The sequence below is a fragment of the Lingula anatina genome, chromosome 5, assembly GCF_051362555.1.
Source record: "Lingula anatina isolate TDL-2025a chromosome 5, LinAna3.0, whole genome shotgun sequence".
Classification (NCBI taxonomy): Eukaryota; Metazoa; Brachiopoda; class Lingulata; order Lingulida; family Lingulidae; genus Lingula; species Lingula anatina.
The window spans coordinates 20,330,006-20,355,438 of record NC_141771.1 but is presented as its reverse complement, the minus strand read 5'-3'; the positions used below and the strand labels follow the sequence as shown (position 1 = coordinate 20,355,438).

General features: G+C 38.7%; 2 protein-coding genes across 3 annotated transcripts; both read left to right on the top strand.

Moving 5' to 3' along the window:
* Positions 1-1,938: 1,938 nt before the first annotated feature.
* LOC106150495 (uncharacterized) lies at positions 1,939-5,290 on the top strand. Of its 2 annotated transcripts, none has more exons than XM_013523349.2 (3): positions 1,939-2,305; positions 3,113-3,273; positions 3,610-5,290. In XM_013523349.2, the coding sequence occupies exons 1-3, from the start codon at positions 2,278-2,280 to the stop codon at positions 4,063-4,065; spliced, it is 645 nt and encodes a 214-aa protein (XP_013378803.1). In that variant the 5' UTR covers positions 1,939-2,277; the 3' UTR covers positions 4,066-5,290. The 2 variants fall into 2 exon arrangements, with proteins under 2 accessions (XP_013378803.1, XP_013378802.1); XM_013523348.2 differs by having other exon boundaries at positions 1,941-2,333.
* A 13,035-nt stretch (positions 5,291-18,325) lies between these two features.
* Positions 18,326-25,387, top strand: LOC106150492 (uncharacterized). The gene is made up of 2 exons (XM_013523346.2): positions 18,326-18,861; positions 23,514-25,387. The coding sequence occupies exons 1-2, from the start codon at positions 18,813-18,815 to the stop codon at positions 24,434-24,436; spliced, it is 972 nt and encodes a 323-aa protein (XP_013378800.2). The 5' UTR covers positions 18,326-18,812; the 3' UTR covers positions 24,437-25,387.
* Positions 25,388-25,433: the final 46 nt, after the last annotated feature.

Here is a 25,433-nt window from a genome sequence, read left to right as displayed (position 1 = left end):
ACTCTTGCTCAAAATTTTGGGATGCATTTCGCCCTGTTTCTTTCATTATTATTGTTATTACCAAAAATATACCGCTTATATTGCTAAATATTTGAAGCTGGGGGTAAAGTCAAAGAGAAACAAACAATGCAAATCTAAGAAAAGCGTTTATTTATTTAGTTTTTTTAATGAGTATTTTTTCACATAACAGCAACAAGTGAAAAAATAAACATAAATTTGTACTTTGATTGACAAATATGAAATTTGGGGAAATGGTCATGAAACACCTTCAGACTTCCTTATTAATCTCAGTTGCGGGTATGCCCACCGCGAGCTTGGATTATAGCCCCCAGACGGCGTGGCATACTGTGAACTAGAGTTACATGATAGGTCGCATTCAGAACAGATGTTCCTAGGACTTACAGATCCACGGATCAAATATGTCCGACGAAGTTAAAAGGCAACCGCTTATAATCCCCTGATGGTCTCCCCACGCAGTCCACACGCGCCGCCCCCTAAGCAATAACATGTAAACCCCCGAGCCGAGATTTAATCCGCTTTACGGCGTGTGTGGAGGCGGTGAAAACATCAAGGGATTAACCGGCTTCCTTTGAAGTGAGGTCAGCCATATTTAGTCCACGGATCAGTAAGTACGCGCATCATCTGTTCTAAATGCGACCTTATAGGGAAGATCGTGCTAATTGGTGCATGACTTCTTTTTAATACCAAGTGTTGCGTTTTAGAAATAGGAGTAAAAAATCCCAAAATATTAAGTTATTTTCGACGTGTACCAACCATTTTGGGCAATAGTGTACTTGCACTGAGAAACATATCTTTATTTTACAGAACGGGAGAAAATCACGCCAAGGCTTAGAGATTGAAATAGGTTCATGGTACATTAAAACCACATTATTATGTTGATTGTGTTAATTTCTTTTGGACATATTTATTAAATATTTGGTTGAACATTCTGATTCAGAAAGTTCTCATTTATACTTTGAAATGGAAGTCATACCTATACAAAAAAAAAATAATAATAAAAATAATAATAAATAAATAAAATAAAAAACAAAAATCTAAAAATAAAAAAAGCCCTCAGACTCGATGAACTAGTCTTTAATAGTCACACAATATCTAGTTGTAGCACAGAAGTATTTTTATAACCTAAAATGTTCTCTTTTAATGGTGTTAAAGTTCATATTTAAGGAGATGCTTAAATTTTTGCTGAATTTTGATCTCATTCAACCTATTGATCTAAAGGGTATTTCTAATGAGACATGACTTTCTCTCCCCTACTCCCATCTGAAAAAATGTCCTGCTGCAGGGGTGGGGTTATATAAGGTATGATAGCACACAAAAAGCTACCAGTATGAGAAGGCTATCGCACATATTTGGGCACTAGAGACATATCAGTAGGCCTTATTAAAAATTACTGTGAGTTTCTCTACTTTTTTAGTACGATGGCCAAAAATCAGGGGTCTGGCTCATGGCCCGGGCTATCAAGTTTGAAAACGGAGCTAGTGTTATGAAATCCCAGGCAAATTTCTTCAGGCAAAGTTTGATCAGCCGAATAAAGGCAATCTTTCATGGGGTGGAGGTTCTGACACTGGTATAAATCTTTTTCTGAGAAAATCTATTAGGGTTTATGTCTCATTACGTAACTATTACACAATTAAATAAGGATATGAAATGAAGCTGTTGAAATAATCTTTTTTTTTATATGAAACATAGGTGTACATGTATCTTCGCCATGTTCTTGCCACCCCCCTCCTCTCCGCATCCATAACCCACCTTCCACACGTATTCTTTGGCGCTTGTGTTGTCATGCCTCAGCAGGCCAGTGTTTGGCGGGATTTACAGTAGGTTTCAAGCTGTTCGTGCCCAAACAAACCCATTTAAAATTTCTGAACACCCCCTTTGTCGCAGATTGTTGTTTAAAAACAAAAGTCCAAATGGGCATAACGGAACATTGCTTATGGATAAACAGGATAAAAATGGGTTCTATTAGTTTACAGGCCGTTTGTTTAGATGGATTACGCAACTGGTAATACATGCTGGTAAATCGCCTGTGCTGCCATACGTTCCTTGGCTTTAATAATTGGTACTCTGTGTCCAAATCTGTAAACAGCAAGCCCCCATTGTTGTTCTGGGTGCAGGGAGCTGGAGTGGACAATACTGCAGCGATGGGTGCTTAACTCCTGACCCAGGGTAGCAACACGCCTATTTGATATGCTTTGGTTTCTTCTTTCGGCCACGGTTGCGACTTTTCGACGGGTCTAAACCAGTTCACCTTTCGTCATGGATGCTATTCATGCTGCCTTGGAAGGTAAGGCACCGTCATGTTGCCGTGAAAGGTAAGGCACCATCATGTTGCTGTGAAAAGTAAGTCATCGACATGTTGCCGTGAAAGGTAAGACACCGTCATGTTGCCGTGAAAGGTAAGACACCGTCATGTTGCCGTGAAAGGTGAGACACCGTCATGTTGCCGTGAAAGGTAAGACACCGTCATGTTGCCGTGAAAGGCGAGACACCGTCATGTTGCCGTGAAAGGTGAGACACTGTCATGTTGCTGTGAAAGTTGAGACACTTTCATGTTGCCGTGAAAGGTAAGGTACCGTCATGTTGCCGTAAAAGGTGAGACAACGTCAAGTTGCCGTGAAAGGTAAGACACCGCCGCCGGGAATAAAGCACTAGAGCACAATGAGAGCCTGCTTCAGGTACATTCAAACTTGTTAATTTATAAGAAATATATTAATGGAACCTCGTTACGAAGAAAATTGTATTATCTCATACATGACAATAACAACCATGCGTCTGTAGGTCTCAGCATATTTCTTTCTCTCCTGATGCCCGCAAGCCTTAGGTCGTGTGAAAGCTTGGACTATAAATAAGCATTTTTCAATTTGATCGTTTTATGACGTTATTAAGTCCAATTTCCAAGACAGTCTTAAGAGACGTGACTGTTTATGTTTTTACACGATGGTGGAAAAGCTCAGTGGGACTATCCATCAATACAGCTAACCACTTGAAAATAATCACTACAAAAATATATTTGCTTAATAAAAATCGGTATAACAGAAAAACCAATCGCCACAGTGTTGCGTCTTTTTCTACTCTCGCTATTTTTTTCTAGATTTTATCCGGTTGAATCCACGCCTTCAGAAGAAACTGAGTTTTGACGAGAAGAGAAGTCTGACCAAGCTAATCGAGCAGCTGTCCGGGGTGAGTGAGGTGTCAGCTGAGGCACGCCAGACCGCTCTGGAACTGCAGCGAGTACAGGCAACGCTGGACAAGGTGAGGACTTGACTCTTGGCTGTGTGGACAGTCAGTTTCATATTGAATTAGATATCAAATGTTATGGAAGTATTTAATGAACATTTAAGGAAACGACAAATATGATTTTTTCTTTTTCAAACTTTTCTTTATATATATAATATGTTTTTTCTTTTTCAAACTTTTCTTTATATATAAACCGAGACATGTCTAAACGTTAACTCCAAGTTGAGAGGAAGAAAGAAGTAAAATGTGCAACTCAGAGTTGATGTTTAGACATGTCTCGGTTTATTCATTTATTTTTTTCAACTTGTGTATAAAATACACTAAAGCCTGCATTTGAATTTGTATTTCAAGGTAACTGAAGAAAAGGTAGAGCTCGAAAACTATATACGTCGAAAAGAAGCCATACGGAAATCGTCGGAGAGAGGTTCCGCTATCGTTTCTGACATTCGAAGTAGACGAGACAGCGTGGCCAGTGAGCAGAAGACAACGGATGTGGCGCGCCTTGAACGAGAAATTACCAGAATAAAAGGTGAAACTTACGACAAGGATGTTTGTATCAAAGGACTTAAAAAAGAAATTGAAATTTATACTTCCATTCTCACATTAGTTGATAATATACCAGAGCGTGAAAGTTTACAGAAATTTTCGGAAGAGCGGCGCATGCTATATCGCGAGGACTACATTTTGCGCCTACGCCAGGAGGTCCGAAGTAGGGAGAAGGACATTTCAGAAATAAAGAAAAAAGCAGTGGACTTGAAGAAATTACGCGCTGTACTCAATGACAAACAGGCTTGTATCAGACTGTAATATAGAGTCCATCTGTAATACTGTGTCCGACATAGGAATGTAAAAGACACTGTAAAAAAAAAAAAAAAATTCGGAAAGATAGCTCTCTACCAGTAGATTAAATAAAGTTTTCAGACAATATCCCCAATTTTTGTTCAGACTTAAAAATCTTGATTCCATTATTAAGCTTAATATATATTTGCAGAAGTAATGTAAATAATCAAAATATAATTGTTTGTCTCGGGGGTTCAATGTTGGAAAGGCCGTCAAGAGAGCAAACACTGGGCCTGTCACCATTGTTTGATTTTAAGCCCTTTTGCATTAAACACCAAAATGTCTATAATTTAACACATTTTCAAAATATTAAAATGAAGGACTGGTTACAAATAATTTCATTTGTGTAACAACCAAAAGGATCCTGCTTTTCTACAGCTACACACACTGGACAATAGAAGTGTCACCTCTACTGAACAAATACTTTGGGGGAGATAAATGAATGTGGAATGATATTCTCCTGGTATCATTTTACATGTATTAACATCAAATTTCACAAAAAGACCAACAATACAATTCCATGGTACAGCGGTTTTATACTCATTAGACCAGGCATTATAACTACTCAAGATCTGCCTATTTTGATTACTCTGATTCAAGGGGTGACACTTTTGTTGTCCATTGTGTGTACATGTGTATTAAGTCACCCGGAAGGAGTTTTCTACAGCTACATGTGTATGAACTCACCCGGAAGACGTTTTCTACAGCAACATGTGCATGAACTCACCCGGAAGACGTTTTCTACAGCTACATGTGTATAAGCTCACCCGGAAGACGTTTTCTACAGCTACATGTGTATAAACTCACCCGGAAGACGTTTTCTACAGCTTCATGTGTATGAACTCACCCGGAAGACGTTTTCTACAGCTACATGTGTATGAACTCACCCGGAAGACGTTTTCTACAGCTATATGTGTATGAACTCACCCGGAAGACGTTTTCTACAGCTACATGTGTATAAACTCACCCGGAAGACGTTTTCTACAGCTACATGTGTATAAGCTCACCCGGAAGACGTTTTCTTCAGCTACATGTGTATAAACTCACCCGGAAGACGTTTTCTTCAGCTACATGATGTATTTTGGTCGAGGATTGAGATTCACATCTGACACAAATCTGGCAAAAGATATGAAAAAAATATTAAAAAAGATATTAAATATGAAAAAGAATAGAAATAATTTTAAGCGTGTTCAACATTGAAAAAATCCATTATCAAAATACATTTTTACTATCAACAGGTCTTCTGGTATCAGTTTATACCCTGAGAGTATTACCACATAAACAGTCCCTAATTTTCTCCATCAAACGTCATTAATGATGGAGAAAATGACGGAGTCAACTTCGCACTAACATGTTGGCCTACCAGTACGCAATGCCTTAGCACTCCGATCTTTTTTCCTCTTCTTGACTCCCCAATACCCGATACAAACTAATTATGTCTACAAACTTCCAAAACATTTGACACAGGCTTTCAAGTACTGGTAAGGGTCCTATAAGGCTTGTTCAATAGAATTACTGATGCCTTATCTACGTGTGTGTTAACTATTGTTTATATAGATCTAACATCCTTCACGGTTTTAATGACACAAACACTATAAGAGTGTTACTTTTCTCTTTTTAGATCATAAACACAACTTTACAATCATGCTCACAGCATACTTTTAGCTATGTGTTTGGTTTTGTAGAAACCATACAATTTCGCTGTTGTCAACTTCATCCAGAAGGAAGGCCTACATTCTAATTTTTATTATCTTAGGCTCTATTCCCATAGATTTTAGATCGATCTATCCCCGCGGGGAGTCTCACTAGATTACTTTCAGATAATCCGACTTAAATGTCCGTCCCGCCTACTTCAAGCTGTACGGGGGAAATTAACTTTCGTGTCCGCCCGGCTGACAGCTATTTAGCGTGAACCCCCAGGGAGTTAGGTCGATCTAAAGTAGGTCGATCTAATCTATGGAAATGGGGTGTTTATGAAAACAACTTTGTTGATATTTTAGGATAATTTTTAGGGACTACTTCCTTTAAACGGTGATTAAAACCTCGTATGATTCATTTGCAAGGTTTAAAAGACACAAACACAGTAACACAAATACACACTAACACCCCATTTCCATAGATTTTAGATCGATCTATCCCTGTGGGGAGTCTCACTAGATTACTGTCAGCTTGGCCGGCTTAAGCGTCTGTCCCGCCTACTAAAAGCTGTAAGGGGCTAATTAACTATGGTGCCCGCTCGGCTGACTGCAATTTAGCGTGAACCCCCAGGGAGTTAGGTCGATCTAAATCTTAATCTTTAGATCGATCTAAATCTCTGGGAAAGCACCCATAAACACGAGCATAAACACACACACAGGCCCACGTAGACATATATATACAGCATTGGTCAAAAAGGTTGTCCCACCCCCATTTCCATGTACTTTTAATTACAAATGATCACCTCACAGCTGTATATTGTTAGAAATAGTGCTTTTTATTACAGATACCGTGTCTAACATGATTAATGGTTTAAAAATACAAAATAGAGGTAAAAATATACATATTTTATACCATTTAGTCAAATTTATAAGAGGTACCCCCTCAAATCCACTGTTTCACTGTGACTTCTACAGATGAAAAGAAATGTCTATAAAATTGAAAAGACGCCATCAAATGTCCCCAAATTCACAGACAATTAGCATTAGGGTGTGCTCGTTAAAGATCACGTGCCTAACAGCGTGTGCGTCTACCGCGTACTGCAATTATCTCCTGTAGACGGCGCGACAAGCCTTCAACACGGGTAACAGTGAAACAGTGGATTTGAGAGGGTACCTCTTATAAATTTGACTAAATGGTATAAAATATGTATATTTTTACCTCTATTTTGTATTTTTTTAAACCATTAATCATGTTAGACACGGTATCTGTAATAAAAAACACTATTTCTAACAATATACAGCTGTGAGGTGATCATTTGTAATTAAAAGTACATGGAAATGGGGGTGGGACAACCTTTTTGACCAATGCTGTATATATGACATATATATATATATATATATATGTGTATGTCCGAGTTTCATATTGCTGATCTTTTAGCTTGGGGTGACATCTTATTTGTAGTATTGATGTCAAAATGAAAAATGTTCTCGTTTGAGGGACAGTTTTTTTTTATAAACGATCACCTCAGAATTGATGATTTTTGTATTTCAGTTTTTAGTTGATTTCACAACCCAGGTGTACCGGTACGTATACAGAGTGTTTATCTAGGTGTACTGTAAATGTAACTATTCCATGTTGTTCACATATTTTTATCAAATTGGATATGTATTTAATGATCGTATTTGTTTTCAATACGTGCCAAGATGGCAGTTAAACTTTGATACTGAATATGGATGTATCTGTGGGATCATATTCATATTTTTGACAAGACCAATCTCTTTGGTCAGCAAATCTTCTTTATAGCCATTATGTGTTTTCGAAGGAAGTGGGGAAGACGACTAGAAACTTATTCCCACAGATTTTAGATCGATCTATCCCTGTGGGGAGTCTCACTAGATTACTGTCAGCTTAGCCGGCTTAAATGTCTGTCCCGCCTACTAAAAGCTGTAAGGGGGTAATTAACTACCGTGCACGCTCGGCTGACACCAATTTAGCGTGAAAAACCAGCGAGTTAGGTCGATCTAGATGGATCGATCTAAATCTATGGGAATGCACTCTTAATGTCTGTCTTATAATGTAAATCTACAGCACTCTAGCAGCGTGACCTCTGTACCATGTCATGCTCATCTAGTCCATCTGCATCAATGAAATGCCTCTTAAACGCACATAATTAGCAACTATGCACGGCAGATGTTTCCCTTCATAAAATCCAGATTAGCGTATTAACCATATATGTCCTATGCGACATCACGTTGTATTACCTGGAAAGCCTCCTGGAAGCTCCTTAATCAACCTTGATTCATATTGAACGCAGTCACTCCAGTATCTACGCATGTATTGGGTTGCTTCAGCAGGTACCGCATACATATTTCAGCGTTCTCCTATTATCAGTCTCGTTTTAAATTCTGTATATCTCATATAATAAGGGTTATCAAAACGTGATAGACTGTGCTAAGATTCAAAACAGGACCCAAGATCTATTGTGAGTCGATGTGAACAGAGCAAAGCTACACCACGGTTTGCATGATAACAATGTTCCAACAAGAGCAGTTTTAAAGGGATAATTTGTCATTTCCAGCGGAATTTGCCGGTGAGACAACTGTAACCATGGCACTGTTTACTGAACTAAATGGTAGGTAGCCGTCACGTGTGTATGAAATGTTCTGGGTTTGTGTCGTGTTAAGTTTTATGTCAAACTACAACTGGGTGGAATTATCTTGCCTAGCATTTCTCTAGAGATTTACAAGCTTTACACTGTTCGTTCGCTAGTGGTTTTTACAGCTGTGGTTGCATTTTGATCGATGATCGACGCCGATTCTTGTCGGTAGGGTAAGGTCTCATTTCTTTACCCATATCATGACTTTCCATTTTTAAGAAATTATTTTAAGGGAAAGGGAAGTCAGAAATGCATCAATTAGAGTTAATAATTTTACCTTTGTCCTTTATAAAACGCTTGCTTCGCACGCAAAATCCCTTTAAAAAGGATGTTAAAATTTCCTCATGTTCGATATCCCTCCTCCCTAGCAAACCTTGCCTCTAAAATCAAGTGTCTCTGACTTAAGGCAGCACACTATAGTGCTTCATTTTATTGGTGCCTGTTTCATGCTCAGGTCTTCATGTTCCAAGGTCTACTCACGTATAGAGGTCTGATTTGATACAAGGTTTCAGGTTATTTTGATAGATGTACATATACACATTATATATATATATATATATATATATATATATATATATATATATATACATACAGAGAGTATGAAAGTGGACCCTGCTTCAGTCTCACCAACTGCAATAATCCCCTCACCAGGGCTGCGCTGATGTTATACTGTGTGTTTTAGGCAAAAGGCGATAATAACATTTTTTGAACATTTTTCATCTCTTTATTCAATTGCTATGATAAACACACATAATTATGTTGTTTTTAACACTACTGAATAAAATATGTCCTGGCCTGTTTGTGCTAGAAGCTGATTAAAATACAAGAACCACGGCTTTATTAAGTTGTCGCAGCGTGATAAATGGGGTGATAAATACAAACCCACATAGAAATATTATATCAATGGTCGTGTTTTTGATGACCCCCCTTCTTTGACTAAGTCAGTGTAAGGGTAAGTGAGGTTCTAGTAGTCGATCAGAGGCTACTGGTAAACTGAGAACCAGCCAGACCTCCACAGCGTTCATTTAAAACGTATCAATATATGTCAAGATGTTCTACAACGGCCAAAGTAAAGCGATCACAGTGGTGTTATTTCATTTTTGATGTAACACATGGATCGCTCTGCATTTCTTCCATCGTTCTGCCCGGTTATCCGTGTTCTTGTTTTTCTTTTACAGTGACTGACTGGAGGTTGAAAGGCGTTATACACGTGGTTGTCGAGGTAGAGGAGAAACATTCTCAAAACAGCTAACAAGTAATTTTTCGTCCGCAAAATCACTTTTAATGGCTAAACTTCCATCATTTATTTAAACAAAGATGAACTTGACAAAATTGCACTTGTCTGTGCCACCTCCTCCCCCCCCACCCGCTCAGGACCATTGACTACACCTCCTCCTCCCCCCCCCCGCCCGCTCAGGACCACTGACTACACCTCCTCCTCCCCCCCCCCGCCCGCTCAGGACCATTGACTACACCTCCTCCTCCCCCCCCCCCGCCCGCTCAGGACCATTGACTACTCCTCCTCCTCCCCCCCCCCCCCCCCGCCCGCTCAGGACCATTGACTACACCTCCTCCCCCCCCCCCCCCGCCCGCTCAGGACCATTGACTACACCTCCTCCTCCTCCAAGTGCAGGCAGTCGTGTATGTATTCAAGTTAGCTCAGCCGCTCTCGTTCGGTCGTTTGAACTGCGTGCGATCTTGACTCGCTCTTTGAGTTTGATTCGTAAAGTCATATTTATCATGTTGGCGTGATAAGATATGCATGTAGCTCAATATATAGGTCCATCTAACATTTTTAAAATTTAATTAAAAGTAAGCAAGCGGAATAATGTTTTGTCCAAGTGGAATTAAACTAACATCAGTCTAGCATCTTAAAAAATAAAGATAATAATTACTATAGATTTATGCGTTCTCACAAAAACATAAACGGGCTAAATCTTAAACCTTCGTTACTGTCGCTCGCAGCACTATCTCACATTCTCCAATCGATCTAGTTCATTTTTACTTAAGTACAAAATCTGCAACTTGGCAGGAAGCTAGTATGATGTCTAACGTCTCAGGTAATGTCTTGAATGCTTATTTTAAACAACCCAATTAATAGATATCCGCTTCTTTCATGGTGTCGCCGGATTTTTAAAAATTGAAAAAAGTTCGTTACGTCTTTTGGTCGTTTGATGTTTTTTTGTAATATTTTAGCCACCAATAAAATCCTCAATTCAGTTTCATACATTATTAGCAAGATAATGTGGTGACAGGACGCAGTCAAATGTTTTACAGGAAACACGACAAAATTGTATTCTCATAGAAAGTGATATGCAAAACTTTCGCTACCAGACATTGTAAAAAAATATACTTGAGGTTGAGGACAAAATGTGTCAGTAAAATCTCATAATACCCTTCAGCGCAGTCTAATTGCTGTTAGTATTGATTACGTGCGAATATTATCGAAAAGGATTTTTATTTTTAAAACTTTTGTTACCAAAATTGGCTGAAACCTTCGTTACTGAATCCCATACTAGCAGGTCATGACTTTTAAAATGTTCAGTGATTTACACAAAAAGCCAGGTTTTTCATTTTCTGTCACCAAAAATTTAGAAAAAAGTAGAATTTGTGACTATATATTTAACATCGTTTTCCACTTATCTGTTTTCTTCAAATGGACCTCTACCGGTATATTGAGAATAAGTGAGGACGGGAAATCTGTGTTGAGTAATAATTTGAGATATCCATCAGGTATTTGTAATATACTGTTTTAAAAATGTTATTTTTGCATAATTATCTATGTTTATATAATGGTTCACATTTCAAAGCTTTGGTTACCTTCTTACATCGGACTAGCGTAAAAACTGTCACTAGAACTGATGTGCAATGGAAAAGCTTCTCAATATATCTGTTTAAAACATTTAAAGAAGTATATATAAGCGATCAGCCCTTCTGCAGTCATAGGTGCACCCCCCCCCCCCCCCCCATTGTTATTGCTTGTGTTTATTAATTCTCATGTTCATTTACGTGATCTAATCTAATAAGTACTCCGCCATTTTACCAGACGTGAGGTGTTCAAAAGAAAAGGTACAATAACGTTTTGAGAATTCGCGGACGTCAAAAAGTGTAGATTTAGGCTTCATTCACATGCAATGTCTATTTTCTAAATTCTATTTTCTATTCGCGGTATGTCTTATGATCACGGTCTGTGCCCTGAATATCCCGCGGCGTAATTACTGGCAGCGCGAGCCAGTTACTATAAGCTAAGATCTAATAAACGGATCTTAGCTATAAGTTACTATAAGTAACTGGCTCGCGCTGCCAGTAATTACGCGGCGGGATATTCAGGGCACAGACTGTGATCATAAGATAGCGCGAATAGAAAATAGATTTTTAGAAAATAGACATTACATGTGAACGAAGCCTTAGCAACAGAAACCCATTAATCCCCGTTTCACGCTTGTCTTTGATACCTGACCGCTTGTTGTGAATGGCTGACACAAAGAGGGATCTCAACAGAAATGTTATTAGTTTGTTAACATATCAAGTACGTTTGTGGAGATCAATCCTCTCCCATATTAACTGGACGCGTCCGCCCCGTAACCCACTACCTTCTACCAGGGTCCCAGTTTTTTTACTAGATAATCACAGATATGTCTCTGGCTTATCCTTGATACCATTCTCTATTATCTCTCGCTGGAGGAAAGAGCACATAATCAAACTCCGTCACATTCACAGACGAGTCAAGACAATGAGACTTTCCTCAATTTCTGCATTCAATAAGAATATTAGATTTTGCCATTTTATTAGTCTTTGAGGGCTTATAACATTTACCACGCCAGCAATACAGTTGTGATAGGTCTTATGAAGTAATGAAAACGTCTTTGTTCCATGTAAATATTGACTTACAGTTGACATTTCACACCTGAGTACAATAAGTGATCACAACAAATGGTAAAATGCCAGTAAAACGTGCGACTTAAAATATAACTACTTAATTAAGTTAAACCAACGAACAAAAACACGGGAACACTGATATCCTGCCGACGTAAACTTTACCTGTAAATGTGTCAGACAGACCTGGAGTCAGGATTTGGGTGAATAACAACTAACAGGGCCTAAATTCATCTCTCGCACGGATTAAAATCTCCTCACTGCTGTGATTTTAATTTATTGACCTCTTTAATGAACTACCGGACAAGAAAAAAATCTTAAGTCATGCAGATGACTTATCACGACTGGCCAGGGTTCTGGCGTGCTTCTGTTCCTGATACAGTAACGTTCACACCAAGATAATAAATAAACCTGAGTTTTAACTTATAAGTCTTATAAGTCTAATATGATCTGGTGATGCCATTATTTTAAAATTCCAGAAATCCAGCTCAACATTTCGGTGTCCCAAGGCCCGCCCTAGACACAAAGCACCATATTGGTCTGATGGTGTCAGGCGGTCTGAGATATATTGGATTGAAGTTTATAGCTTATCGTCAACACTTTCTTGATCTGAAACTGATCAACTGTTATCTTCCAAATATACCATTGTCCAAAATGGGGACCTATTTTCTCGCTCAGTGCTGCCGTGACAGCGCACACTTTCTCGTTACGGACTATAGCCTGTACTGCGTCCACGTCCAGTCAAAGCCACACCTTGCAATATGTGCCTGGGTGGCCCACGAGGTAACCTCTACCGGGGGGAGAGGGGGGGAGAGACATTATAGGCACATTTTTCACATTTGCATTTCAACAGAGAACCAAATGACTGTCTATTCATCTAAAGACATATCTGTGAATCTTGTGAGAAATCAATCTGTCGCCCTGGTAGAGGATACCTAAGAGGTGTATCTCCCAGCATCCGCCGAAATAAATAATGAGCAATATTCGACTTCATAGTCTACTGGAGGGCCATCTTTTATCCAGGATCAGAAAAAATGAAACGATTAATTCCCGCATTGCGTTGTCTCTGACATATTTGAATTTTGCTAAATACGAGGTCTACTGAATGTAAAATATGTAAGAGAGAGCTATTGTAGGGGTATAAATGCACTTAATAATGCCTTTCTTGGATATATAAATTCGATGTTCCTCTATATACCCAGACTTATAATGTCTTTTCTTAGATAAATAAATTGGATGTTCCTCTATACCTAGAGTTATAATGTCTTTTCTTAGATATATGAATTGGATGTTCCTATATACCTAGAGTAATAATGTCTTTTCTTAGATAAATAAATGTGATGTTCCTCTATACCTAGAGTTATAATGTCTTTTCTTAGATATATAAATTGGATGTTCCTCTATACCTAGAGTTATAATGTCTTTACTTAGATATATAAATTGGATGTTCCTCTAAACCTAGAAATGTCTTTTCTCAGACATAAACTTCGTTCTACCTATAGCTGTGGTGTGGTCACTTCCCAGCTGACCGCACAACGTGGTCAATTGACTTATGTAATGACAAGCAACGGTGGAGTTCTGTTTGGTTGTTTGTGAAATAAATATTCTGACAAAGCAGGGATTAATAGTTATGGTAGCGTTAACATACCTCCTGATTAAGTAAATATATATGTAACTTGACAAACACAGGAACTATTAAAACTGGGTGCTTTATTAGTATGATGTGTAGAGGGCTTGTTACTGTATGTAAGATAATGATAATAACAAGCCTGTTTATTTGAAACAAACACCGTTTGAACAAGAAGCTGCGCCCTAGCTCTAATCACAGTATATACATGCATTGCATGTCAAGTGAACACGAATACAAACAATAGGCCTACCACTTATTTTCTCTAGAAGTGGTTTTTAGCCTTTCCCTTTTGTACTATCCTGTGGGGGTGGATTTAAACTATGTGTCAAGTTTAAATGAATTAAAATTTATCTAATGCATAAAAACAGTATGTGGATTTGGCAGTAGGGGAGACCGGGGTAAGTTGGCCCCCCATCAATTTATGACAAAGTAACTACGGGGTAAAAGAATTGATCACATCATTTTGTAAAGTGACCGTATCCAATAGTGCTAAGAAAGCGTCGGCAGTGAGTCCAAATGAAATAATTTAGCATCTTAAAGTAACTTTATTAAAGAGACTTGATGGGGGGGGGGGGGGGGGGGGGCAACTTACCCCGGGGTCCAACTAGCCCGGGTCTCCCCTATAATGTCAAATGCAATTCGATAGAAGTAAATGACTGATCTAAATTAAGTACAAACAAACAAAAGTAACAGTTAGAACCTCGTGAAATGAGTATCTCACAATATGTAATGTCAAGAATACCGTTACACTGTGTTATGTAAAGAAATATGTGTTCAGTTACAGCCTTCAGTTGCGGCCTCCACCGAGAGATGTTCGTTCTTCGAGCAGCGAATTCGAAACAGGCTTTATTTTAGGTTGCTATTATCTGAGTACACGCCCGTGTCAGCAACACGGAGCTTGCCATTCCAAGGCCCGTCTAGTTTCTTGTCTCGAAATACCGGGCCCCACACTCAGAGTTCTTAAATGTAGGGTCCCCCACTGGACACTCTAATGTCGGTACGGACAGTCCTAGGACCCCGTGTTTTAATACCGAGAATTTCGTGATCAGCATGCGATTTTATGCACTGAGGAACAACGAACATTTTCCTTTGGGTTGATTCCATTTAGACCTGAAGTATGCAGCTTAAAACAAACGTATATTGTTTAAAAAAATTTAAACAACACGACATCAATGCACCTCCATATATAGTAAGAATAAAATACAGTGTATTCCATCTTTTTTAAATGAAAGACATTTTGTACAACTTAGCATTGATGAATTCCCTTACACTAGTACACACATGGATTCCTAAAAGATAAAATATATTCAGTAAGGTACGGAGAAGCAAGATGTATCCTGTGGATGCCACTATACAATGGACAAAATTGTTAGCCTTATACAAATATCCTTGGGATAGCAGCTGTTGTCAACCATAATATCCGAAACAAAAATAAGTATCTAGCGTTTAGAAAACATCACTTTACCCACCAGATAACTGCCAAGAGTATAACACTTCCATCCAATGATAGTGTAAACCAAAGGACAGTGTTAACCAGTGTGGATGAAACTGGTCCCAGAAGGACGCTGTGCCGACCACCGACACAGTACCGCGTACACAATGATTTCAATGTATATCGAATATTGGACAGTAGGACGCTAGCTTTCAGATAAAGATTAGTCAAGGACGTGAATTCAGTTCTCGTCCTTGGTTTATTATACAGTTGTACTATATGATTGGAGGACACTGTGTGTCGTGAGATGCAGGGTCTGATATCATTACAGTACACCCAATTTCCATGTATCACGTACACTACTATCAGGGTCCAGTTATTTTAGAAACCAGACCGTCGTACGGACTCATGGAGGACTCTCTACTGCAGGCGTAGGACACCGGTCTATGTATTGATGACTGTTATGGTAGTTATGGTAGATGCAGGTTTTAACAGGAATTTTACCTGGACTGCGATGTCTACACGTGTGTCGGAGGCGGAGTCAATGCGAAGGATAGATTCATTCTACAGTATCTTTTGTTTCTTTCACGTCTGATTCTCGCATTTAATATACCCCCTATTCTACTGTTTTGTGAAGTTAAGAAGTATAGACCTTGTTTTTCCAGATGTTTCTGGCCCGTGCTAATAACAACGCGAAAACTTCATTGCAGTATAAATGAATAACCTCCGGCTAAACAACAACACCAGTCACAATACGTGCCTGTTGTCACAGTTCCTACCCTCCCTGCATACAATAGCAAAAATAAAAAGATAAAATAACCCTAAAAGAAACCGATGTGATTCATTTATTTTTTACAACGTAACTTGCTCGTACCTTTTTGTTCTCAATAAAACGACAATGACGTGCAGTATTTGTTATCTTTACCCTGGAGACACTCTCACCTCAAACACGGCCACCTTACCCTGGAGACACTCTCACCTCAAACACGGCCACCTTACCCTGGAGACACTCTCACCTCAAACACGGCCACCTTTTTATTTTCTTGTCAATGTTTTATTTGTGAATTCAGGACCAGAGGATAACAGTTACTGCTACCGGCGTTTTTTAAACGGAAACTTAACCACTTTTGCTAATGGACAAATACAAGCTAGTAAACCAATACAGAGTGTCTCAAAAGCTAGCTGAAATGCAAAGCATGCATCGTTTGTAATAATGCTCTGTTAATAAACATTTCATGTCAACTTCTTCTCATACACTAACCAAACTGTAAGTTATACCCGTTAAACAACTGACTCAGCAGAACTAAAAAAATTATAATAATGAATGTAACAATAACAATAATAATACGAGAAACTTACTTTAGCGAACAAAGAAATACAGTAGATATATAATCATAAATATCAGATAAAGTTCAAATACTCATACAAACTTTCATTACCCAGTATTTCTATAGGAGATTCTAAATGGTTTATAAACAATGTTATAACGACAACTAAACAGCAACAACATATATTGGGCTGACTCGCCCTCGCTGACTCGCCTTGATGAACTACTGAAAATCAGTGTAGTGGGTCTAGATGACAGTGATCAGATATTGTCAATTCTCCTTAATCCACCCTGTCATAAAAGTCTCAAAGTAATAGCAGAATTTGTAAAGACTGCTGTTAAAATACATAGTTCACCTGAAATCTAGTATATCACAGCCACTTATTGTCAATAATGCTGTGAATAGCTTAATTAATTAATATTATAGCATAATTTGCATTAACACATGTATGATTTAACATACTACATATGTAAACATATATAATTGTATATCCATATATATATTGTGTAAATATTGTAGTCTAGAGAGCCTGCAAATGTATTCACATCATTTAGTGCTCAATAAACTTATTACTTATTATTATTACTTATTACTTAACTCGTCTGGCTTCTGATTTGTCACATGAAAAAAACAACAGCCCGCGCAGATGGCGACACTAAAAGAGGGAAGAGGGCAAAGGGGGAGGGGAATAGGAGTCGAAACCCTTGCCGATAAGTGTCCACGACAACACGAACAGCACGATCTGGTATCAAACTTCAGGACAACAAAAGGAGCACGTCAAAGTCCACATTGTTCACAGTCCCTTGGAACTGTACTAGCAGGCGGCTTTACAGAACAGCTACCACGTCCAACCACTTCTCCCACTAGGTCCCATTGCTCATTAAAGGTACGGGACTTACCCGCCAAAATGAATTTTCCTCGAAGACAAAACAAATTTCTCCTACTTATGAAACATCGCTCGACAGTGCAGTGCAGCTAGAAATGATCTTTTATTCCATTTTAATGCAATTGTTCTGCAATTTTTGTTCTGTTTAGGGCGCCATATATCCCTGTACATTCCAAAAGTAACCATCGACGTCAGGAACTTTAATTTGAGAGGTTTTATGGTTTTAAAGGCCAGAATTGGGAAAGATGAGTAGCTTTGCAGGATATGTAGACAAAGAAAAAAATGACTATTGGAGAATTTTCAACCGGTACTGTATACCTTTAAGATAGCGTTTTTTTTTTTTTGAAAGTGGATATTAACTTCATGTTTGCTGTTCATCGTGACTGGCGAAAACCTTACCCGACAGTAGATGGCATAGTAGGTCAAAATCAAAAAAGCAAAACCACTAATTTATTATTTTTTTTACTTTTATGAAACAAGCTAGATAAGAAAACAACAACAACAAACAAACAATAATAATAATAATAATAATAATAATAATAATAATAATAATAATAAACAAATGAAACTCCCCATATCTCATCTTAATGGTGTTAAGTCGTAACGAATGTTATCTAACCGTCGTGAATAGCTGCGAAGGTGAAATTGAAAAAGTGAAATGCAAAAATTACAAGACTTAACTCAAACAACATCTCGAGTTCAAGCCCCAATCTTTTCATCTCCCCTGTAAAAATACCAGCGTTTGTATTTACCGTGCATTGTAATATGTTTACCACGCCGCCTTCTACGTCGCGGAGCTCTAACACGCTGGATTCACTTCCACAGAATCGATGCCGATGCACGGACGCTTAGAGCTCTTAGCATTGATCATCCAGGTGATAAACTTTTTACTCAGAGACGGATGTTTTCATTATCGGTGACTTTGTTTTTAGAAAGTATTTCCCGAGACAGTTACACGACACACTGTAGAACTGCAACTTGTAATCTGTATCTGGTCGCTGCTGGTGTCTGGATTGCAGTTATCAGGGTGTGAGTCACGCTCCACGATTACACTGGGTTTGCTGGGGTCCTACTGTACAGCGTCCCTTGGTGACTTTACATGTACATCTACCTGTCCTCGACGTAGACCTGGCGTTCAAACACTAAGCGTGTCTGCGGTGACCTGTTGTAACTGTGACTACTGCAGATACAGCATTGGGTTTTGGTTTTAAACAACAAGAGATTGTTCGTGGCACATTTGTATCAACCCTGTACCATAGTAGATTAAGATGACAGAGAGGGAGATGTTAGCGGAGGACGTGTCCTTGGACTTAACAGGTAGGACCAGAATACCTAGACCAGAGAGAATGAGAGAGAGAGAGAGAGAGAGAGAGAGAGAGAGTGTGTGTGTGAGAGAGAGAGAGAGAGAGAGAGAGAAGAAACGAAATTGGACAATCATTTACATTGAAGCTGTTTGAGTGCTACTAATGTCTACATGTCATGTATGACAAAGTGGCCATGTCATGTATGGCAAAACAGGAGTCATTCATCGAAGATATACAACTCGGCGACTTGATAGCAAATTGAGATGAGATCAATATGTTGTTTCTACTAATACAGTCACATAGTTACAATCAGCTGCATGGTTTAACAGCAAAGTTAATATTTACCAATGAGTATAATTACCATTGCCTCTGACTGTATTCCCATTCAGTTTAAACCTTGTGCAGATAATCTGTATTTTTACAGTTTATGGGTATAGATCTTATCTGTTTACTTGTGATATGGAGGCGAGGTTGGTCTCAGGCATATTGCTGGTATTCGTCGTTTATTTTTGGTGTCCAAATCAGACACAGGCATATATGTGAGAGTTTAATGTGAAGGAAAACAAAGAAGATGAGTTATCTGGCAGCTGAAATTAATCTCGGATATAACCAAAGCAGCTAGAGCGGAGGAGGAAAGTTAACGTTTAGTTTTAGTTCCCTAGCGGGTCTAATTTTTAACCCCCCCCCCAAAAAAAAAGCAACATTACAAGTACATGTTAGTTTTCATGTGGTGTTATGAAGATTTACAAATGAAATTGATGATGAAGACCCCGTCTCTGTAATTTTATTTGTTTTATAAGCACCAGAAAATTCCTACAGCATAGCCAGTTATATATCAAGAAAAAGAAGCACTCAACGACAAAAATAACAACGTTCATCGCATGAATATAACATCTCATAATATCGTGTGTAAAAATGGCAAGTGAAGTCAAGAGAGGAAGAATAAAACCATGAATTACGTGGATTATTGACTCCAGTGTTAGGTTATTCAGTCACGCTACCGCTCTGTTAAACATTGACAGTTGACAGTGTCTTTGGCATTGATTTCTGGAGACTCCACTGAACATCACTCTTTTCAATTCATACCTGACTTTAGCATTAAGTCGACTTGGAGACTTGCAATTGTTCAGGGAAATCACATACTGTTTGCCGCTAGTGAATCAAATATATTAGCAAAACACTCAAATTAGAAAAGCAGGTAATTAAGCGTTAATTAGATTTCGTATTATGTAAATCAGTCTTTTGTTTTTGAATGTCTACAACAAGTAAATTTTGCTTTTCTATGACTTGGGGTATTGGCAGGAGTAGGCTGATTGGGAAAGTACATCCCCACGGTCTGATTCAATTCCCTGTGCCTCCCCCCCCCCCGGTCTGATCCATCTACCTGTGCCCCCTCTCGGTCCGTAAAGACAAACATTAAACAGCAATGGACGACTCCTGCTGGTCAGTTGGCCGGGGAGGGGGGGGGGGGGAAGAGACACCTATCCTTGCTGTAGTAACTCATGTATACAGTCCAAAAATCCGACATACATGTATTAAACCCAGAAGGTATTCAGAATTAAACAATCCTTTCTGGTATAATATGAGCAGTGTGTTGACCTGGGCGGTCTATGGCAGCTTTTACCAATGACTCTGTACAGTTTCCGCTTGATCAGTCCCTCACAACGTTTCTAAGGTGAAATATATTTGAAACAAAACACCTGGTTCAAAACAACCCAGGGAATGCCTTCCAAGCCCCCTGCATTAACAAACACACTAGGACATGTTGATTTGTGCTCGTGTTTCATTGTAGGTATAAATTCCCTGATCTTCACTGCACTTTTCACGGTCAATTTCACGTCATCTGTGTTCAAAATAACCTGTTTGTGTAAAGTTTCTGGCCTTTTCAACCATTAAGTAAATCCAATCCTTTTCCAAGACCTGACCCGAGCTAGGCATCAATCGTTTAAATGCACCCATTGTTGACGGTCACTGGTGTAATGACCCTCCCCAAGGAGGTGATGTGTTACCAATTGGTTCTATTTGCCTGTCAGTCTGCCTGTCTGTCTGTCCGTTTGTCTGTCAGTCTGTTTGTCTGTCAGTCTGTCTGTATGTCCGTTTGTCTGTCAGTCTGTCTGTATGTCCGTTTGTCTGTCAGTCTGTTAGCAACTTGATGCAAAATCTAAAAGACGAATATTAAATTGGATGAGATTTTTATAAACTGTAGGGAGTGGACCAAGTAGATTTTGGTGGTGGCCCTTTAATTAAGTTATGAATCAAAAAGAAGATATAGCTTCCATTTTCGAGGGCTGAGCAAGCTACATATGATCCTGTATGACCTCCATCTTTTGAAGTTGTGTTGGTAAAACAACAATATTTTCAAGCATACTGTATAGCATGGAGTCCAAAGTTAGCAGGTGCTATCTTCTCACAATCTAGTGCCATCATTCGATCAACACAAGAGGTTGATCTTTTCTCTATGTTTGATTTAAACCATTCACTGCATTAGATGCAGCCAGGTGGCTTATTCCGCTTCAGGTCTAACATTTAGTGCACAAAGTTCTTTTTCATTCAGAGTACACACGACATACGATCCACCTTACTTGGTGAGACCATATTAGTAAAGAACGTTTGACAGCTTAAGCTGACAAAGACTGAGTTCTCCTATGACTTACCTGTCCTCACCTTACATCTTGATTACAGCTGACGGTTCAGTGCAGACATGCAATGTGGAGGCATGTTAACGAACACACTCACGATCAGCTTACCACTACTTGATTGAATACTCCGTTAATGGCAGTGACGAGAAAACACAATCACGTGTCGTTTCAAAATTATATGGCTACGCTTTCTTGAAGGAAATCTTCCGTCTATAACAAAAAATATTTTGTATTCACCGTTATTGGTTCTTAGCTAATGCCAACCTTGGTGAGGATGCCTTTGCTCTTCAAAATAGTTAAAACATTACCTGAAATATTTTGTAAAGATATGGTGTATGACTTGACAATGCTTGTTAAAACGGTTAAAATGCACCAATTGTACATACTATCACTATCACATATCTTCATGCACCAACACACTTGTAGAATAACCTCACGTTACGCCACACTTCCAAACTCAGGGACAGTTAGTAAAACATTGAGTGCACCCCATGTTACATTGAATTGCTCTCGTCCAAGGCACTGTGACAGGTATTTGTTCACAATCTTAACATGAATATGTATGAAATGTATGCTTCCCACCACCGTTCAATGATAGGTAAGAATAGTCCTTTTGATATACGACTATGAATACAAAGCGCGTCCAGTTTAAACACATGAGAAGGTCACACATGTACATCTATAAAGTTTGTCGGATATTGTATATTTCTATTTAAGAGGTATAATCGTCGGAGAAAAAAGAAATAGTTCGCCAAAAACAGTAAAATATAGTGTATCACATTAAGCGTTTTGTTGGAAAGAAGCTAGGCATTGAGCGCACGCGTGCTTCTATTTGAAAATATCGAGGACGTAAATGGTTGGTGACGCGTGATCGGATAAACAATCAAACGATTTGCTGTTAAAGTAGTGAAATATTTTAGAAAGTCAGTCAAACTCCACTCAGCACTGGGGACATACACGAACGGTGGGGATGGTGTGGAATTTGACAAATAAGGCAGGCGAACTATCACGCCTTAATAGATGTTATAGATGTTACCCCCGGTTACGGCGAGGGGAGGGAAGTCAAAATCCATGTATGATCAGTGTCAGACAACAACCCATTAGTTATATCTTAGGATGGTTAATTTCGAAGTAAAAAAATAAGGGAGGGAGAACAAGATGCAATTCTCCATAAAAACGTATTATCTGACCTAATTGATAAAAATGTCCACAGCAAAAACAGATTTAATAATGATAGTTGCTTTAAAGAACTTTGTTTTTCAGCGGGTTCCGTAAATCCCTGGGTTCCGCCCTCACGTTGACTTAAGGCCATGCTTTGTGGGCTATCCACAAAGATTCAGTTCAACCCCATTAAGGAATGTCTTTCTTAGCTTAATGACTGCAGTACAATACTAACATGATCAACAGTACATTAAGATCATGCAATATCAATAAGTTGTATTCATTATCGAATTCAGTAATTTCCTTTGGTATACATGTACTTTCAATAGGTTTTATATTTGTGTAAAACTCACTGTTGCCAGTCACAGTCGACATAGACCGTGTATGTATTTGCTTATTTTCAATGCTTCTACGACAGATTGTGCATTTTGGAATAGACAAACATAAAGAGATTATCCACGATGCAAACCCTACATAAATGAAACTTTCAAAAACGGAAAACGGAAATCTCTGTCTGAAGTACGCTTCTTGTGTATACAATCCGTAAAAACACGCCTTGGAGGTGGTTTTAGTAAAGCGCAACCTCACATTTGCATTAAATATCGAGCCGCGTATTGTATTGTTTTGGCCTCGGTGAATAACGGTTTGTTTTGTTTTTCATCGACAGAGACGTGCTATTCGGATCACAATCATTACAAAGCTAAAAAAGTCGCAATTACCTATTATCATTTAGGTATTTATCATTTATTAGATTATATTGTTCTAAATGACTGATGATTGATTGATCTCGCTTTTACACGATATCAATCAATTCTCCCGATTTTGAAATGTTGTTTCATCCATAAACATCCTTTTTTATTTTCAGAATTTTTGAAACGTCACCCGCGCCTCCAAAAGAAACTGAGTTTCCAGGAGCAGACGACACTGGTGGATTTCGTGCGCCAGAAAGCGGTGGAAGTCTCAGAACACCTGGAGTTGAAGATCCGGGTTTTACAAAGAGAAATCGACCGACTGAAAGACCTTAACGAAGAACAGGAAGAATTCTTCCAGAGCAAAGAGAAAATCTACCATACAGAAATGGACAGACGCATGCACATTCTGGAATCTCTGAAAAAGAAAAAAGAAAAGGCGCAAAATGGCAGCACCGCGAGTGTCCTAGATATTGAAGGTGAAAACCAGAAACTGAGAGCAGAAATAAAGGAGATGGCGTTGCGGATGGCAGATATTGACAGCAAGTGGAAAACTGCCATCAAGGACAAACAGCGAATCGAAGAACAGAAAAAGCAACTGGAGATCTATTATACTAGACGAGAATTGGTCATGCGCGAGGAAGTGGAGAAAACGATATCTAGGTCCACAATGATAGAGAAGCAGAGAGTGGAGGCGGCTCCTGATCACGTGCTCAAGAAGTCACACGACGAGGAGATGGAACAGCTGGTCAACGAAATCTCGCGACAAAAGCGCGAAATGTTGGAAAAAGACTTGGCGCTGAAAACTGGGCAGATGGAAATCAAATTTTTGCAGAAACTCCTCGCTTCAGTAGAAAAAGTACATAACAGTCTTCCCGTTCAGGCAAAAGAATTTCTCAGCGGATCCAAAGTATCATCCCCTCACAAACACATACACACCCATCTGGGCGCTGCGGATCTGAAGAAAATCAGGGAAGATCTCTTCCAGCGTGATAAAGAGTTGTCAGATATATTGAAAAAATGCAAAGTACAAGGGATCGATCAGAAAACAAATGATAATGGAAAAGCAACGTTACCTACAGATAAAGCGTCTAAATAATGCAAATGGTTCATGACATCTGTAAAATACCTGTACAAAAGAATATTGTTTATTTTCTTAAGTACAGACTGAGTCAAAATGCGGACTAACTAATTCATTCTCCAATTTCTGTATGTGCCTGAATACTGCTTCTTAACTTATTTTTAGGCGGCCCTGAAGTTTACCGCGTCAGTTACAAATGTTACGCAGTTCTGTTAACTACGTCACATGTCATTCTGCGATACGAAAAAAAAAACAAAAAAAAAACAAAAAAAAAAAAAAACGAGCGTTTGCGCTCGAAACATTAATCTTCAGCCAAACTTGTCGTTGACAGCATGCGACGCATATAGAGATTTGTTAACGAAGAAATTGGAACTCGGCAGACTTGAGGTACAGGGTTGCTTTCTGAGGCGTAGTCTAGTATACATGTACCTATATCTTCAGTGTTAAGATGAGATATTGAGACATGTACGGAGGAGTAGCGCAGTCTACTCCGACATGACATGTAGTTGGGTACATAAGACACAGACACCTCTTTCTATCAATGCAAGTGTGGACTGAAGCCACAAACTCTCCTACGGTCATTATTACATACACCCACTGTATATATAAGGGATATGATTGATTGATTAAACATGCATGCGTAGCAGAAGTGGTAATGGTTTTCAAGATACTCCACGAGAATCAAATATCATTTTGTTTAGGATTAAAACGTGTCTCATTCTGTGAGATGGAGTAATGACCATCTATAGCACTTCAAACTACATCACACCTTATAACTTAATGCATTCATCGTTTTACAGATATGTTCTAAAGTGGTGTTATAATAACATTTATATATCATAATAAATGATTTACGGATTTCTTTTATCAAAAATGATATCAGTTGCTATATAGCCTTGAAGCACTTGTCGGAAACTCTACCCAAGATAATCTATCTGTATGATGTACCATTTACTGTTTTACAACTTTAAAAACTCCATGTCTATCAGAAACAATTTTTTGCCAAGTTGGCTTT

Excerpts from the sequence above, each read along its gene's own strand:
- LOC106150492 (XM_013523346.2), top strand. The coding sequence starts at position 18,813 with ATGACAGAGAGGGAGATGTTAGCGGAGGACGTGTCCTTGGACTTAACA. Across the intron at positions 18,862-23,513 it reads CGTGTCCTTGGACTTAACAG|AATTTTTGAAACGTCACCCG; the intron begins GTAGGACCAGAA and ends TTTTATTTTCAG.
- LOC106150495 (XM_013523348.2), top strand. The coding sequence starts at position 2,282 with ATGCTATTCATGCTGCCTTGGAAGGTAAGGCACCGTCATGTTGCCGTG. Across the intron at positions 2,334-3,112 it reads CCGTCATGTTGCCGTGAAAG|ATTTTATCCGGTTGAATCCA; the intron begins GTAAGGCACCAT and ends ATTTTTTTCTAG. Across the intron at positions 3,274-3,609 it reads TACAGGCAACGCTGGACAAG|GTAACTGAAGAAAAGGTAGA; the intron begins GTGAGGACTTGA and ends TTGTATTTCAAG.